General features: G+C 41.6%; 2 protein-coding genes across 27 annotated transcripts in view; both read right to left on the bottom strand.

The window, feature by feature from the left end:
• tnika (TRAF2 and NCK interacting kinase a) overlaps positions 1-10,146 on the bottom strand; it is a 58,740-nt gene extending 48,594 nt beyond the window's left edge. For 12 of the 24 annotated variants that reach the window (XM_051396343.1, XM_051396346.1, XM_051396347.1 and 9 more), the window contains exon 1: positions 9,713-10,146. In XM_051396343.1, coding sequence (XP_051252303.1) covers positions 9,713-9,769 — 57 coding nt within the window. In that variant the 5' untranslated portion in view covers positions 9,770-10,146. The remainder of the gene's footprint in view (positions 1-9,712) is intronic. The other 12 variants (XM_051396360.1, XM_051396361.1, XM_051396364.1 and 9 more) reach the window with 1 other exon arrangement.
• A 2,702-nt stretch (positions 10,147-12,848) lies between these two features.
• pld1a (phospholipase D1a) overlaps positions 12,849-18,928 on the bottom strand; it is a 35,597-nt gene continuing 29,517 nt past the window's right edge. For all 3 annotated transcript variants that reach the window (XM_051396376.1, XM_051396375.1, XM_051396377.1), the window contains exon 26: positions 12,849-18,890. In XM_051396376.1, coding sequence (XP_051252336.1) covers positions 18,666-18,890 — 225 coding nt within the window. In that variant the 3' untranslated portion in view covers positions 12,849-18,665. The remainder of the gene's footprint in view (positions 18,891-18,928) is intronic.

The raw sequence follows: 18,928 nt of genomic DNA, 5'->3' as shown, positions 1-18,928 counted from the left end.
CTGCACTTCTCTTTCATGTCATGTCTGTGAACTTTCAGCTAACTTTGTTGGCATAACACGCAGATCTGTTTGCCGCCGCACTGTACATTGAGAAGGAAATGACACAGGATTATAATCAAAGAAAGAAAAATTTACAAGTGCAATTTTGGGTGCTACATGCTCAAGGTGTCTGCATGCATTTGTCTTTGTAAAGGTTTACTTTCCCTTTCTTCTATTCTCTTTCAGTTTTCCCTCCCACTCCCCCAGTTTCTCTCTCTCTTTGCCTCTCTATCTCCCTCGCTCTGTCTCTATATGTTTGTTTCTGTGGGTCTCAGCAGACCTGTCAACCTGTCAGCGCTTTCTGAAGACAGGGCCTTGTGCTTTTCTTGCTCTCTCCTTCCTTTTCCTGTCGTTTTTTCACCCTTCTTTCTCTGTTGTGTGCAGCAGACACACACACACACACACAAGTTCCCTCACATGCAACCACACACACAAACACCAACAAAATCATTCTCTCACACTGTCTCAAGTACATCCTCCCGCTGTCTCGCTCTCTCACACTCTCATAACCACACACACACTCACACACTGTGCCAAAAGCACACTCCTACACAAGGGCCAGTGTTCAAATGTTCTAACGAGAATGAGTGGGCACAAAATGAAGAGCGTGTGTCTAACCGAATGTGTGTGTGTGTGTGTGTATGTGCAAAAATAAAGAGTCGGAGAGAGACTCCAAGTCCCTTTCAACAATGCAGACAGCAACATTGAGCAAGCAGTGTGGCTGTTTGCCTTGCTGTCAGTTCTTCAGCTTATACAGGTAAGAGTTTTCCTCCCCTCACTTCCTTTTTCTCTCTCCAAGTGTGTGTTTGTGTTTGGCAGCTGTGCGAATTAACTCTCAGAGCTGCATACAAAGTTCTGACAGCAACTCCCAAGACACAACCAAGGATTCACTCTCTTTCTTTCCGTTTTTACACAACAGAAACATTCAGATAATAACAAAATCCATGCACACACAGACACAGAACACACACACCACAAGCACTGGATGTATAGTAGGCATGCATGTGGAGCCTCTCCTCCCTGTAAAACATACAGAATGAGTGCTATGGCTAGAGAAGTGTTTTTGCTGCTCCAGTTCATACATGTCCTTAGGCACGCTGATAAAAATATAGCACGATATCATTCATATTTGATAGGCCACTTGCAGAACGGGCTCTCAACGTGCACCAGGCTTTGTCAGTGCATCAGCATGTGTGTGTACATGCGTGGCTCGTCTGTACGTCAGTGGTTTAGAGCTCCCGATGACTGGAGAAATTTTGCCCCCTTCCCCTTTCCTCATGTTGTGTTCCTTCTGAGCATTTTCCAGTGTCACATGACTGCCACATGACCTCACTGGTTGCCACTGAATCACAGTGTGACACACACACACACACACACACACACACACACACACACACACACACACACACACACACACACACACACACACACACACACACACACACACACACACACACACACACACAGCATTAAATATAACTTGTACACAAAAGTGCTGAGAGTAGTAAGAATGAACCTCAACCATTTGAGATCTGTTGTAAAAACACACAGACACAGAGAATTTCTCCAAAATGTCAATTTTTGACCAGAGTTTTACTTGACGATGCAGTTTTTCTTACTTCAACAACCACATTTTTATTATTATTTCATAGCAGACCAGACATCCGAGAATTTTCTAAACCCACATAGGAGCACGACTTACTTCGATTTCTATAAGAACATCTTTAAAGAAAAGTTTGACTTGCAATGCTTTTATACAACAATAGCGACTGATATGTTTGTGTCGTTAAGATAGGGCACGGTTTAACCTCACTCACTACTTATCAACAAAAGCATTCAGTGAAACACTGATAGCATGACATCTATAGGTCATAGATGGCTTATTTTCATTAAATTTTTTTAAGCACAACTGGTAAAACATACAAGAAAAAAGCTTTTTAACTGACTTCCCTATATATTCACAGATATAAATTCCGTTTTGGTCCTAATAATGCTGCCTTCAGTTTATTTTGCTTAGTCCTTTGTCACTTCTTCCTGACATGGAATGGTTTTGTGCAACAGCAGAATGAAGTAGGATTAACTTTGGGCACTGGGATGGATGCAGCACTGGATCCTCTCTTCTCTTTGAACAGGGGTTATTGGTCTATGAGCAGCATAGGCCATTAGAAATAATGGGTTTTAGAGTGCAGGGCTGCAGTTCTTGTGAAAGCCACCTTACGACGCGTGTGAGGACTTTCACTGACTGCATTCATTCTTTCATTCCTCAACCTAACGTTAATTCTCACCGCTACATTACTATCCTTAACTCTTACCTAACAAATAGTCCTAGTTCTAAACTTAATCGTAAAACCGAAACAAATGACATGCATCAAAATCTATCCATCAGCAAAACCACATTCGAAGCTAGTAAGAGACGGGATTGACCATAATGCATGCATAAGCATTGTAGGTAAAAATTTCCTGAACACACTGCATAACAACTGCTGAGAAGAACACATTTGTGGGTCAACAACATAATCAGAAGTGTGACTGATCAACATCTACAACAATAGCTATTATGGTTATCTGGGGATAGCTCTTTTACTAATCCTACTATTGTGTTGTGGGTCAATTTGACCCATTTAAGCTTTGAGTTGAGACAAGCTGTTTTATTTCATAAAATGGCATTTGCTCATTAAGGCACATGATCATGTATGTAACAAGACAAACACTGACGAAGATTCGACAAAGTTGAAGCACATATGCTGTACGTCCCTCATGCCTTACTAAAAGACTGTTAATTTACATCAGTGCATTTAATTTCTTTGAATTGACAACTTAATAAATTACTTGTTGATTGAGGAAGCTAAGCAGTTAATATTAATTATTAACAGACTGTCACTTGCCAAATTCTGAAGAGCACTTCAGACGGTCCTCCATCTTCCATTTTTGTTTTGTTGTTTCTGGCTGATACTCAACTATGTAGTGGGTGTGTGTGTGTGTGTGTGTGTGTGTCCCATTCCATTTTTCGTGATAACTAAAATAAGTGCTTTGACTTAAGGGCAAACATCCAAAAGTGAGTACAAAACCACACCTTCTAACCAATGAATTGATTTTTATCTGAACCCTTTTTACTTTGTATTGACTTGCTTTTAATCAGGTCAGAATGTGTGTAGGCTAATTATAAAGGTCAATTTTAATTTAAAAAACTATACAAATACTACTGAGCCTAAAGAGAAAGTTGTAGGGTCCTTGTGAGCAGGTTATAACATGCAGATCAAAAGAGGTTTCATCATCCAAAACCTTTTTTTGAGACCTTGGCATGAGATTTGTATCTGTTATGGTTTCTCCTATCAGTTTAAGACCAAACATTTCTATCCCAGACACACACAAAACAATATCAGCATGTGACTTAGGTGGAAATAAAATGTAAGATGGATAAAGTACATATTCCACAGGGGGAAAAACGCCAACAGTGCAACAAGTGAATATTAGACTTATATTAAAGCAGAAATAAATCAGTGCATAATATCAGTCTGGAAATCTAATCTGTGACATTTAAAGTCATGAAAAGAACATTTTAGACCTACGTAACATTGACACTACATACTATCAACTGTCTCCTTGTAGGGCTACAGCTGATGATTATTTTTTCATTATCAGTTGACCTGTTCATTATATATTTCACATAAATCAATTTATCATTTAGATAATAATGTTTTGAAATTCTTGGCCCACACACAGCACAAAGATATCCATACTTTATGAAACAGAGAAAAGGAGCAAAAGATAAAGCCAGCAAATGCTCGGCAATTTTTCCTAAATGACCTCAATGATTAAATGATTACTGAAATTGTTGTATCCTGTGCCAGATAGATAGATCAGGTTTGCTACAGAGTGGTATAATTTGTGCTAGAAAGTTAACATAACTGCAATCAAACCAGCACTAATCAATAGTTTTTTATTAAAAATACCTAAACTTCCAACATGTAATGGGACGTGTAAAGGGGCCCTCATAGTGACAAATCCACAGAGAATTGACTCAGCAGCTCCCCTCAGCTCTACAGAGCATTTTAGCATCTTTCAGCTCATTATTTTAGTTTTACTGCCTGCAACTCTAATGTTCTGATTCACTGTCACTGCACTCTCATCAACATAGTTCCCAGCAGGTCGCCGTTTTCAGTCAAAAGCTCTGTTAAACCGACTGTACCTGTTTTTTCCCAGGACCAAACGGCAAACAGACAATGTTATCAACTAGCTAGTGAACACAGTGGAGCCTTTAGCAAATAAAAAGGCAGACATTTCCCTCAGATGTTAGTGGACAGAAAAATAGCACTAAAGGGAGAGTAAATATCGGACTGGTGACTAGGTGACTCATAATGAATGCTAATGCAGCTCTGTGTCTGTTGGATATGTATATAAGCTGTTTTCTTCACCAACTGTAAATGATGTTGATGTCAATGTTGTGTTTAAAGCTTGTTCTGCTGCCCCCAGGTTTCCAAAAAAAACTATCACATGAATGGTTCTTTACACTGGCTGGTTCTTCTTTTGATATAGGCCTAATATGTTTCTATAGTATATGTTTCTGTGCACTAGACATCAGCCAGGTGAGTACAGTTAGTGTCTATAGAAAGGGAATTACAGAGAAGTGAGGTGGATTGAATTAGAGACCCTAAGAGGATGATAGGAGTCATGCTGGGGCCAGGTCTGCCTCTTATAAAACCACTTACACTTAACAACTGCTTGCTTTTACAAGGAGATACTGTGGTAGGCTAATTCCCAGTACATCTCACCCAGACATGTACAGTACATTAACAGGAGTCAACTCTTAATCACAGATTTACAGCCCGCCAAAGACGATTCGCGCCGCAGTTTGTTCTGCGATGCTAATGAACACATCCGCGTCCTCGCCTCTCGCCTTCCATCCGTCTCTGCCAACTTGTCATCTCACACTGTTTCCTGTCATCCCTCTGTCCATCCTTCCGTCCCCCTCATCATTCATTGTCCTTTCTTCTCAATTCTTGCCCACCGCTCTCTCCCTCTGTCATTTCAATCCATCTTTCTTGCCTTCTTGCCCTGTACCACACGAGTCAGACACAACGGAGGGATTCAGCTCCTACTATGGGCTTGTTTACATGCACATGATTCCTTCAAGCATGTTGGATCAAGTGTGTGTGCACTTACAGTATGAGAAGAAAGAAAAGGGAAGATGGTGAGAGCTAGAGTGTGGCTTTGTGCATGTTCATGTTTTAATGTATTCTAAAATGTCTTTAAAAGATGATAAACATTATGCATTATAATCTAGAAGAGATTAGCTTTTGGCATAATCTTTGCTGACTGAGGTGTTGTTTACACTCTGCACACTTCCAAGAAATCATTTGGAAATCAGAGTGTGATACTGTGATGTCTTTTCCCATAAATTTCATATTCTTTGCCTGCTCAGAAACTGTGCTTACACTAACTACAAACCACTGGTGTTTTTGCTGGAAACATAAACTACATCACTTCCTGTGCATGAGACAATCTTCCCAGGGAAACCTGTCCTCAACCTAAATGTTTCCGGACAAAAAAAACTTTCCTGGACTTGGTCAACTGTAGGCTCTATCACTGTTTTCTTAAATCAGCTTGTACCAAAAAGGACACTTGCATAAAAGTCAGTGAATACTAATTTAATTTGTCAGATTCAAATAAAGACCATCATATGTTTATGTATACAGAGCTAACTTATACATCTTAGTGCTTGTGTAAGTGTTACAGAGAATTAAAGACTCCATCAGTGACTTGGGGGGGAAAAATAGGTCAACTAGAAGCAGGCAGGCAGAGTGGAGAGGATGGTGGGAGGGAGAGAGGCATTTCTCAGCGACAGACTGCCATACAGTATATAGACTATTCATGAATAAGCTCTGTGTAAGCCTTGGGCACTGCTGTGGCCCCGTTACTATGGCGTCCATGGTGAGGGGCCGAGGAATGTGGCCTTACTGGGCAACGGAGATGGAGAGGGAGGGAGGGAGGGAGGAGATCTGGAGAGGGGTCTTTGCTTTGGACTACTTTAGTCACTGGTCACATCTCCACCTTTTAGCCTGAGCACAGCCTCTGTCGCTTTCTCCTCTCTCTGCTCTCTCTGTCTCTCATTGTCCCTCTAAGTCTCTCCATTCATCCATTCATCTTCACACGTCCTGCTTCTCTCCCTGAATCTCTCTCTCCCTCTGCGTCGAATCTCTGAACCTGTCACTATACCTTCATCCTCACCTGCTCTCGCTTTCATCTCAGATCTCACACCTGAGTCCCTGCACAGCACATTTGTCTATTGGCAGTGTGTGTGTGTGTGTGTGTGTGTGTGTGTGTGTGTGTGTGTTGTGTGTGTGTGTGTGTGTGTGTGTGTGTGTGTGCGCGTGTGTGCGCGTGTGGTGCTGTGGCTATACTTCCTGCTGGTTTACCATCTGTTGCTCTCGTCAGCTGACTGGATGAACCCGTGCCTCTGACGCCTCTGATCTGCGTCTGTGCACACGTGTGTGTATCACTTTACATAAAAACCACTGTCTGGATAAAAAAAACCACAGCATTTCAACCTCTTCTGGTCTTTTGGTATCATTGTGAGTCACAACAAGATGAGAAACAGCGGTGTCATCTCTGTGCTTGCCTCTAACTCTGGCCTTTCCCACTCGAGTGAAACGTGCACCATCGATACAGGTGCTGCCGGGGTTGATGTGCGACACCAGCAGATGTCGCAGAGAGCCGACAAGGCATAAGAAAAAGAAAGTGAGAGAGAAAGAGAAGACAGAGAGAGAAAAAAAGGGGAAAGCGCAAAGACGCCAGAGCAAACATGAAAAGCCACTTCTCTCTCCAGTCTACTTCCCACTCAGTTCTGTCTGTCTCTTTGTATCTGTGTGTGTGTGTGTGTGTGTGTGTGTGTGTGTGTGTGTGTGTTTTGTGCACGATGGTCAGTGTGCCTAGGAGCAGCAGAGTAGAGGAGCAAGTCCCTGAAACCCCGCCTCCCCAACACATCACCCACACCACTCAAAAACACAATCCCCCATCACCACAACCCATGCCAGCATTATAATCACCCACCCCTCCTCCCCACCTCACCAGCTGACCTACTTCCTGTCTAGCCAGTGACTATACACTCATCTGATATAGTGTGTGTGTGTTGTGTGTGTACTGTGACACAAAACTTGTTTCCTAGTCAGTTACTAGACTAGTTTACCTTTCTGTAGAATTAGGGATTGTAGATTTCTGTAGAATCCAGGATTGCTGGGATTATATTAGGAGAGCGGACACAATGGCAGTTCTGTGGAAGAGCTGCATAACCACACTGCACACACTGCCAAAAAAGTTGAACCCATTAACAAATTGGATCCTTTTCCCCTTAACTAGATTTCAGGGTTTTTAAAAAAAATCATCTGTTCTTTTTGTTTTGGCTTGTTCCAACTTTTGATTGAAGCTATGTGACGCTATGTTTACACTGAGGGAACAAGATTCCATCTTTTTATGGTAATAAGTTCATTAAATTGAAATATCTTTGGGAGCTGCAATCAAATTTAATTAATTTGGGTTTACACAAAGCTTGGCTGCACAGCTAAATTCTGAAACAAGTCACCCATCAGCAGGTCTAAGGGGGTTTATGAGGTAAAGGACTCATTCTCTCATTCTTCTAACATGATCATCACGTTCAAGAAATACTTACTACACTAGCCAAAGAAACTTTTAGGATCTTTCTCTTTCTGGCGTTAAGCTATGAGTGTGTACAAATACAGGTGTCAATTTTTCACTATTGATGACACTAAATTCACATACCATCAAATACATGACCGTGTAAAAACAAAAGTGAGCGTCTGTAGTTGTTACTGTGGCTGCTTCTGAGTCACAGTGAGAGACATGCGCTTGGTATCACGGCAGAACAGGACATGCATGGGATGACTCCCAAAGCACAGACACTTCCCTCCTCATCGTCATTCCTCTTCATCTCCCCTCTGTCTGTCTCATTCTCCCTCTCCACCCCCCTGCTTCCTTCATGTTCTCCTTTTCCATTCTACCTCCGATCCTGCTCTCCCCACTGGTGACAATGCGCTACATACTGTAGGCGTCAACCTCAAAACCAACGTTTGTTGTCGACAATTCATTCACCTTCCCCTGTGAACATTATCCTTCATGCAGGCAGGGCAGGGAGGTGGGCAGAGAGCGATAATGCTAAGAGACAGAGTGGCTGGTAGATAGACAGGAAGGTGCATTCAGTCAGCCAGACAAACAAGAAGCAGGAAAAAAACGGGCAATGAAATTGATAAAGGGAGGAACAGCAAAAAACATGGATGAGCAGTTGTGACTGAAGCAGAAACACAGAGACAAGCAGAGAGACATGAACAGAGAGAAAGAGACAGGCAAAGACAGACAATATAAAAGGGAACACAAATGGACATGCGGGGCACAATCAAGCAGACAAGGAAGCAGGTAAATACAGGCAGGCAGACAACAACTGCATTGTGTGTGTGTGTGTGTGTGTGTGTGTGTCTGTGTGTGTGTGTCTGTGTGTCTGTGTGTGTGTGTCTGTGTGTTGTGTGTGTGGTTTCCTCTCTCAGCAGCAAACAGGTCTTTTAGCTGGAGCCCTTTTCTCATGTGCACCATCCCTTACTTGTGTGTCAGCCTGGCAGACTCCCACACATTAGAAACACACACACTCAGAATAACACACACCATGCCCAGAGATGCGAAAACATGGGTATCCATGCATTAACACAAGCGCAGGAGTCTGTCGGTGTGAGTGTGTTGCCGTTTGCAGCACACGCGCACACACACACACACACACACACACACACACACACACACACACACACACACACTGGATGAACAAAAGAACTGGCTATTGCAGCATGCAAAGCTTCAGATTTGATGGGAGAGTACACTGATTACAGGTAGGTTGGTTCTCTCTCTCTCTCTCTCTCTCTCTCTCTCTCTCTTTCTCTCTCTCACACACACACGCACACACACACACACACACAAATAGCTCCAAAAACAGCAAGAGGGGGAAACTAGTTTACCATTAAGAGGGGAGGATTCTGGTGAAAATAACAATTTGGGCCTGAGATCAAGGAACCCTGTCTGCCTCACTCTCTCACACACAAGCCAAGAGAATCATCAGTGTGTGGGAGAAATAGGTTAAATTCCGCTGCTGTCTGTATCAAGGCTGATGGGCCTATAATAGGCTGTGGAAAAAAAGATACACAACCCCCCCCAACTCTCTCTCTCTCTCTCTCTCTCTCTAACCAGGTCAGCAGAATCACAGCTACAACCTCAACTCAGCATCACACACACCACCAACCTTCCTGTTATTGACTTGTGTTAAGATAAGGCTTCAGATTCACGAGGCAGCTGTAATGTCAGTTAACATCTATATATAATTTTTGATCTATAATTTGACACATTGCATTGTGGCGGCCTGGCTGCCCCGTCTCCCACACATCCGCCTCTCGCAGCCTCCTCTGCTCTCCTGCCGGTTGCTATTCAGGGGAGCGCTGTCAGGTGCAGGAGAAGGAGAAACACACACACACACACACACACACACACACTCACACACTCACACACTCACACACACACTCACACACTCACACACACACACACACACACACACACACACACACACCGGTTTCTCACTGATGAAGCTATATTCCAAAACTGTAAAATGTCACAATCATCTCACCCTCAGAGCGGACAGGTCGATTTCGTCCAGACTCCGAGCTGGAGAGTCACTCGCCATGATGGAGGACACAAAAAGCCGCTCTCAGTTACCACGATATCCAGAAACGGCCCTTTATTTTTTGCTGTCACGACCGTGTGGTCCTCTCTGCTGCTCAGTCTCTACTGTCCTACACAGTGATGTCTCGGCGAACCCGACAGAATAATAACAGTCTCCTTATGGTCGGCAGCGGGACGTGCCTGCCTCGGGCCGGGAGCGCACGGCTAGAGCGCAAACGCGGGGAGGATGGGAAGCAAGTGCGCCGTGTACGTTTGCAGCTCCAGGTCCATGTCTGCGGGATGAAGACGGGTACAGAGAGAAGGTGAAGCCGACTTGGAGAGTGGATTGCTGCTACTATTGGTCTTAGAGCCGCTGCTGCTGTGACAGCCAGTGGATATACAGAGGGAGGGAGGGAGGGGTGGAGCGCATTGCCTACTGCCTCAGCAAACCACGCCTGTTACTGGGCGGGGTTTGGTGAGGCAGCACGGACTCCCAAACTTTCTTTCCAACAAGCCTCATAATATTCTCTACCTACATTACAGCGAGGTTTAATTAAACGATGCACCGCGTATGTTATTGTATTAAAATACATGAGGACGTTTAGGACAGTATTTAGAATATTTTTAGGAAATAAAATCTATTTTTTTTCTGGTTGTTTTTTTTTTTTTTACTTGCTAAAAAAAACAGAAAAACAAGACACAAATTGAAATAATAAAAAAAACTTTATTTATATTCAATAAAATGAATGGAACTCAACACACCCTTTCTTTACCCCGCCTCTTTCAAACTCCCCACTCCAGTTTATAATGCAGGACTCCTGTTTAAAATATCAAGAGTTACCAGTTCAAGATAAAGCTAACCCCGATAACATCATCTGGGCCCCTGATCACACTCTAGGAGCTGCTAATTTGCCTATATGCAAGCAGTGCAGTGAGAAACCAGATTGGTTAACAAGAGAGAGTGAAGTTACCTGGTGCATAGGAATACATGATGTTCGTACAATCATTTAAAGGAAATACAGATATTGAAAGTCTTCTGTTTCAACAGAATGTAACCAGTGCTGAGTATGATTTGGCATCTGGCAGGAATAAATGCTGCGGCTGCCACTGCAAATCGTAAAACTGCATTCAAAAGACCTGCCATCTGATCAACAACTGTAAGCAAAGCAAACAAAATAATTATTAGGAATCTGGTCTATGGACAGGTGTTATGAGTGCACAAAAGGGGGTGTGGCCCTTTTATAACAAAACAGGCCAGGGATCCCTGCCAGATGACATAAGAGCTGCATTATAAAGCAGTGGTTCATTCGCCAGGTTGTGTGATAAATCAAAACAACTGAGGAAACATAGAGTCAGTTCACACGTACACATTATACACAATCGCTTCACAGGTAACATACCACAAGAATCCCAATGAAAGATTAATTTCCCCTTTAGAGTGTCGTTAGAAAACCAACTGGAACTACAAGGAAACTGGAAACGTACCAAGCAACCTCAAACTATATTCCTAGGAAGACTTTCCCTCTGGCATCAGTTGCGTACTATATGTAAAATACTGCTTTGATTTTCATTGTGACTGTATTTTATGCCCTGACATAAAAGAAAGCTATTGCCATAAGAGAGAAATAATTGGGTCAACTGAAACTGTACACAAACCGCTAACAGTACACAAACTGTATTTTTATGACAGCTGATGAGAGTGATGGAAAACATTCTCAAACTGCCAATGATACTATATAGTCCTGTAGTAACTAGAGGAGTCACTAAATTTGCCAAAACACAAGCAACGCAGAGAGAGAGATCAGATTTATTCACTTAGAGAGAGTAGGATTACTTGGTGCAAATAAACTACATGTCCACACAATCGTTTACTTCATCTGCAGGTACTGAAAGTCTCAGAATAGGATTTGGTTACCTTTTAAAATTGCTTGCCAAAGATGTGAACAAATGAACAACAAGTAGGCCGTGCGTGAAAAACTCGAGAGTGAGAACAAGAGAGTTCTAATAACATAGCGCTGTCTTGAACTAAAAATCAAGTCTGTTGTTATCTTATTGTGTGTTGATCCATACTACAGCATTTTCCATAAGGAAAGACGGCTGCTTTCACCTGTGACTTTCCATTTTGCATTTATATAAGCCTCTGTTCTTTGTACATTTCCCTTGCACAGTATTTGTTGCGTACGGTTGAGTTGATTACCCACATAAACATTGGCTTAATAGTACAACTGCCAGATTCCACATTGACAACATACTTCATTCTTCAGGCAAAACATGAATATCACCTAAAGTAACCGTCCTCCTTATGTTATCTAAGAATTGGCACTAACAGCAGATTTCATGGGACTCAATTACTTAATTCTTTCTTTCTGTTGTTCCTTGTATGAACTTCAGTCTAGACAGCAAAACAAAATAATTAAACAATTCTCCATTACAGTACTTTTATATTATAATACTGTGTTTATACAACCAAAAGGCCTATTATACTGTCAATATACTGCCCCAGCAATCTTTCCTATTTACTGCTGATTCAAATCTGCCTTTTCTATTGAGACTTTTGCTTTGATCAAATCATAGGGATAAACATCTGTTCTCATTAAAATAAATAGAAATCCATCTTTGATAACACCAAAGATTTTTTCCACAAATCTTCAACTAGAATTAAAATAGTTGCTAAAGAAAAATAAGTTTTTACATGAACTTATCAATTTGCAACCATTTATCAAACTGAACAAAGATTGGAGCTGGAATTAACATCTCCTTTAAACAACTAAACAAACTAAACTTATTAGCAAATAGACATAAAAAAAAAACCTATAGCTTAAATTATTTACAGTAAGATTGATAATATATGAAACTGAAAACGAAACCTTTTGCTTGCTAAGAAACAGGTTAAACATCTTGTGTTGTGTAACAAACCAAAGATTGTTTTTCAACAGTCGGACAGAGAAGTTTTTGTTTGGCTTGTATTTATCTTTAAGAGAGATATACAAGAATCCTAAATTTTAAAACCGTTAATCATATCTTAAAGTACAGCGTCCATCAAACATCATTATGACACCAATGTATTTGACTTCAGACATCATTTCATTGGGATAACAAAAAAAAATCCAAAGATAATTTTATTTGTTAGCCATTTAAATTATGAGTTATATTTTGTTAAATGACAGAAATTAGAAATACTTTCAACTGTAAAAAGAGGATACTGTACATAAACAGAGTGGAAGCAAGAGCAGCTAAATAAAGGCCAAAGGGTACAGACAGATGATAGAAAAGACTGCTGCATGATGTTTATGATAAAGAAACAGAGGTTTAGTTACAACCAAAACCTCATCCATACAACCATGCCATACATTTAAAAAATGAATGTTTCAATGTTAAATGATTCATAATCCATAAATAATGCAATGACGATACAGCAAGGGTAAACAATACAGACAATTTTGTCAAAATCATTTTTTCTTTTCTTTTTTCTAGTCTTTGTAGAAACAAAGAGCATACTGTTTCCCAACTTTATCACTTCAGTTAACATTCATCAATTCACTGGTCCCATTAAAAGAACAAGATTTCATTCCCACGCAACTCAGCTACTGTCAGCTTCTGTTATATAAATGCCAGTGATCCACATGTGTGGATGTGCAACAGCATAATTAAAACCTTGGTGCTCTTTTTGTGAGAAAACAGAGGACAATGAAAGGACTGAGCACAGCTGGATTCTAAAGGAGTGGTTCTTTAACTTCACATTTAGAGGACGTTGGTGTTCAAACAAGATACAGTGACAAATGTTAAAAATTAAAACAAATCAGGAAACACATATAGTACATTCAGACATACAGTACAAATTATGACAATTGCCTCATAGGTCACATACTATAAGAATCCCTATAAAAGTTTAATTTTTCCTTGACAGATACAGGCTGTGTTACATTACAAAAACCAAAATGCTTTTGAGAGAGAATTTTATTTTCACTCCGCATTAAAAACTCCATCAAGAAAACAACTGGAACTGCCAGGAAACTGGAAACGTGTGAAAACAAGTGATTTCAAACAGTTTCTTCATATGAAGGCTTTGCCTTGGGCAGCAGTTGCGTGCTCTGTGGAAAATATTGTCTTTACTTCAAAGACGGAATTTTGTGCACTTCATAGAAAGCCGCCGCCATAAGATTGAGAGAAATAGCTGGGGAAACTGAAAACCAAACGCAAACGGCATTTTGAAGAAGACCAGTGAAGTAGATGTAGTTCATCTGCTGAGATCATCCACTGGGAGAAGAGAGGTGATAGAAGATGATATTCCTATCCTCATTACGGTCGAGGAAATGACAGTTGATAAAAAGTGACAACACTATTGGAAAATAGTCTTACTCTGATAAATCTTTCTGGATCCCTAATCCCACTATAAAACCACTAAATTTAAACCTTTAAACCTTAGAGACTCACTGTCTAAAGATATAGTTACTCTAGATGGCATTAACTTGGCCTCTAGCACCACTGTCAGGAATCTTGGCGTTATCTTTGATCAGGATTTGTCATTTAACTCCCACATGAAGCAGACCTCTAGGACTGCCTTCTTTCATTTACGTTATATTACAAAAATTAGACACATACTATCACAGACAGATGCAGAAAAACTAATCCATGCATTTGTTACTTCAAGGCTGGATTACTGCAACTCTTTATTATCAGGTTGGCCCAATAAGTCCATTAAAACCCTCCAATTAATTCAGAACGCTGCAGCACGACTACTGACAGGAACTAGAAAAAGAGATCACATCTCTCCTGTACTAACTTCTCTGCACTGGCTCCCTGTAAAATGTAGAATAGAATTTAAAATTCTCCTCCTCACCTATAAAGCTCTTCATGGTCAGGCCCCTTCATATCTTAAAGAGCTCATAGTACCCTATTACCCCACTAGAACACTACGTTCTCTGAATGCTGGGCTACTTGTGGTTCCTATAGTCTCTAAAAGTAGAACAGGAGCCAGAGCCTTCAGTTACCAAGCTCCTCTCCTGTGGAACCAGCTTCCAGTTGTGGTTCGGGAGGCAGACACCCTCTCCACATTCAAGAGTAGGCTTAAGACATTCCTCTATGATAAAGCTTATAGTTAGGGCTGGATCAGGTGAGTCCTGAACCATCCCTTAGTTATGCTGCTATAGGCCTAGACTATCAGGGGATTTCCCATGGTGCACTGAGCTCCTCTCTTCCTCTCTCTTTCTGCACTCATTCATGTTCCTTTAATGCATGTTACTAACTCCACTTCTTCCCCGGAGTTCTTGTGCTTTCTTGTCTCGCAGGTTCTTATCGATCCTGGTGGAGCCTCCTGCCATGGTCCTGCTAGATTGCCACTGCCAATACTGTTGTTGCTGTGCGTCTGTCTGTCTGTCTCTCTCTCTCTCTCTCTCTCTCTCTCACCCCAACTGGTCAAGGCAGATGACCACCCACCTAGAGTTGGAGGATCTGTCCTAGGTTTCTGCCTTTTAACAGGCAGTTTTTCCTTGCCCTTGTCGCCTAGTGCTTGCTCATGGTGGTACTGTTGGGTCTCTGTAAATAATGTTTTAAAGAGTTCGGTCTAGACTTGCTCTATTTGAAAAGTGTCCTGAGATAGCTTCTGTTATGAATTGGCGCTATACAAATAAAATTGAATTGAATTGAATTAAATTTGCCAAAATCCAAGAAATGCAATGAGTTACCTGGAGCATATGAATGCATGTCTGTGCAGTCTTTTCTATCAATTACAGGTACTGAATCATCTGTTCCAACCAAATGTGAATAGTGCTGAGAATTATAAGGAATCAGCTCTATTAAGTCGGTCAAAACCTCATTCATGATAATAATCCTTCCAAGGAAGGAAAGAGGGCTTGTCATCCTTGGTTTATCCAATTCTGATTCATGTAAGCCTCTGTTATGTTCCTTGTGTCTTCACTTGTACTCTTAATCTTTCCCTCACAGTTGTGCTGACTGCACACACAAATATGAGGAAAAAAACACATTAATTAAAGCTGCAAGCAGCGTTGAGCGGGACCTGGGGCGCGCTGCGGCCACGTCAAGTGCTGGCGCAACACGTGCGGACATGAAAATGTCACGTAAATCAGCTCAAAATCGCCACGCAGCGCTTACTTCCTGTTGCCAGTAGGTGGCGCTATGTCTATGTCTGAATATTGTCATGTAGACGTGTTCAGGGCGGGCCTCTTATCAAACGTGAAGTTTTGTTGAGATCAGATAATGTACACTGAAATTGTGAGGATGTGTTCAGGCTAGGACTGTTACAGAATATATGAAGTTTATTGGAGATTGGACATTGCACACTGAAGTTATGAGTACTGTTTTATGGCGAATCAGCTGAATTGGACAAGTCGTCACTGGCACGCGGTTTGAGTTACAGTCACAAATAGCTCAACTTTTTATGGTTTGCATGACCACAGAATTCAAAATGGCCAACTTTGACAGCACACCACAGACACGCCATTCAACATACATCTCAAATAGCACAACTTTTGATAACCATTGTGTTTAGATTACAGTGATCGAATTTGAAGTCAATCTGATAAAATCTGTAGGAGGAGTTAGTTAAAACAGAAGCCCTTAAATGCCGGAAATGGCATCACAGTTTGACATTCGATTCAACCTGGCCAACTTTGAGGGCACGCCACGGACACGCCCTTCAACGTACAAGCACAAAAAGCACAACTTTTAATCAGGACCATGTTTTGACTGGACTGACCAAATTTGGAGCAGATCTGATAAATTCCCTAGGAGGAGTTCGTTCAAATACAACGCAAAAAGTTCGCTGAAAGTGAAAATGAAAATCAAAATGGCCGACTTCCTGTGGGGTTTCGGGTATGGGTCCAAGAGGCTTTTTTGTACGTCCCGGCATGTTACACGTGCCTACTGAGTTTCGTACATATCGGTGAAACGTGGCGCCGGGGCTGCTGTTTATTTATCCTGTAGGGGGCGCTACAAACACGACGAACATGATTTTTGGTATGTGAGCTTCAGGCACCACTCTACATGTACCCTGTGAATTCCATATTCCTAACTATTACGGTCTCTGCACAGCGATTTGCCATGCCACCAGACTGTTGACACATTTTTTAGCGAGCCTAAGGGAGCCATGGGGAAGCATCATACCAAGTTTCATCTTAATCAAACATACCGTTGTAGAGATATAAACTTCTTCATTTTAAAGAGCACCACCTTGTGGCTATGGCCTGAAACTGTGCAAGATGCCTAAGGAAGACATGTGGAACTATGGACCATGTCAATCGGACATACCAATGTGGAGAAATGGTCCACTTCCTTTTTTGACGAAAAATTCACAAGCAGTGCTAATTTTATAACTTCTTTATCTTCTTCTATAACTATCATTTAATCACGTTTTTATTATGAGGGTCCTCAGATGCTAGGTGAAAATTTTTGTGCGAATCAGACAAAGCACACGGAACATGAAAAAGTAGTTCATGGACATTTTGTGCTCTGCCAGAAAAAAATTCCAGGCGGAAGTGGGCGTGGCCTATATGGGGAGATTCAGCTCTATTCACCAAATGCGTGGATATAAGTTTTTTGAATGTGTGACAAACAATGCGGGAGTTATTAGCCTAAACACACTTTTCATGATAGTAGCGCCACCTAGTGGCGGACCCGAAAGCGACACATAGAATATAAAATTTTTCACCAGGCCTGACCACTTTGCCAAATAAAATTGACTTTTCGTATATGTTCAGGGGGGCAAAAACGCAATCAAAAGTGCTAAAAATAATAATAGGTAAGAAGAAACGAAGCAAAAACAATAGGGACCTCCAGCGGTCCCCTACTGAGGTCCCTGATAATAAACTTGTTTTTGTGATTTACAACACTGCCACAACCTGTAATTACTGTACACAAACTGTATTTGTAAGAAGCTAGCACCATCTGTTGAGCAAAGAGGAAATGACACCTTTGAATTTGTGGGCCGATTGTCTCATCCTTCTGAACACACTACAATATAACGGAGTTGCCTTAGCTTTTGTTCCTGGATCAGCTCAACACAAACGCTTTGATTTCAGCAGTAAAATTCAGACCTCATGACTGACTGACTATTATATATTCTCAAAACGTTTTTGACAGGAAATATAATGTCTCTGACGGGGTTTTCCAGAGATGTGATTGGTACATGCATTATAGCAATCGTGTTAAGATTTGAGCACAGTTAGTAAATCATGCACTGCTGTTGAATTAAGTAAAATTGTCTCTATGCACGTACTGCACGGGAAAAGAGCGAGCACATGTTTTGGATTTGTTTTACAGAAACGATCCTCAAGATGCTTCAGCTTGTCTAAAGCAGCTCGGCAAACTCTTCTGTGAGCTCATGAACAACATACGTAGCACTAACGCACCTCACAAGCATGCTTTTACAAACTCAATAAATCACATGCATCACAATCTCTGTGTGTTTTGTGAAGCTCAAGAGCTTCTGTTAGCGTCATTGTCAAAACCTTTACTACCGCCTCACCCTGGTCCCTCAGAAATCCATGCTGTCTCGTGCGCTTTTCCAACAGTCCAAAAGGTCTAAGTGCCCGAGTTTGATTCCCAAAACCCAAAGTTCATGTGCCTTTTTTTTATCTCCACAGCTTGAATGCAGTCACAATGCAGTCATAAAATGTTGTCCTCAAGTGTGGTTTAATTTTGTTCTTCTTACATCCCGATACTTAGTGCTTACCCTAATAAGCTGTAACTACTGTTTTCCAGTAGGCACAGAGTTTAGAGATTTGTCAATGCCCAGCAGTCATATTAATCCAGAAGAAACTGCCTCTCATCTCTTGATTCAAGGCGATCTCTTGCAAATCCAATAATACACATTTGACGACAACCACAATCCAGATACGTCACTCAAGATGCTCGAGAAACAGTTTCAGATGCGTAAGTGGCTGGAAGCTGTTACACGTCCTTTATGTCCAGATCTCCGTTGGGACCATGGCCTCCTTCGTTCCAACGGAGGGCAGGAGGTTCTGCTCAGACAGGAAATCGAGAGGAAACTGGACCAGGAAGCCTCGGATTTTGCGCAGCTCCTCCTGAGCGCGGGCAAGGTCAGTCTGCGCCAGACCTGGTTTGGACTGGTACTGCTCCAGCTCCGACATGTTCCTCACCAGGGACGAAGGAAGGCAACGAAATACCTGCAGCAAAACACACATATGTTATATATAACATACTG

The sequence above is a fragment of the Dicentrarchus labrax genome, unplaced genomic scaffold, assembly GCF_905237075.1.
Source record: "Dicentrarchus labrax unplaced genomic scaffold, dlabrax2021, whole genome shotgun sequence".
Lineage (NCBI taxonomy): Eukaryota > Metazoa > Chordata > Actinopteri > Moronidae > Dicentrarchus > Dicentrarchus labrax.
This window is presented reverse-complemented; position numbering and strand designations above follow the sequence as displayed.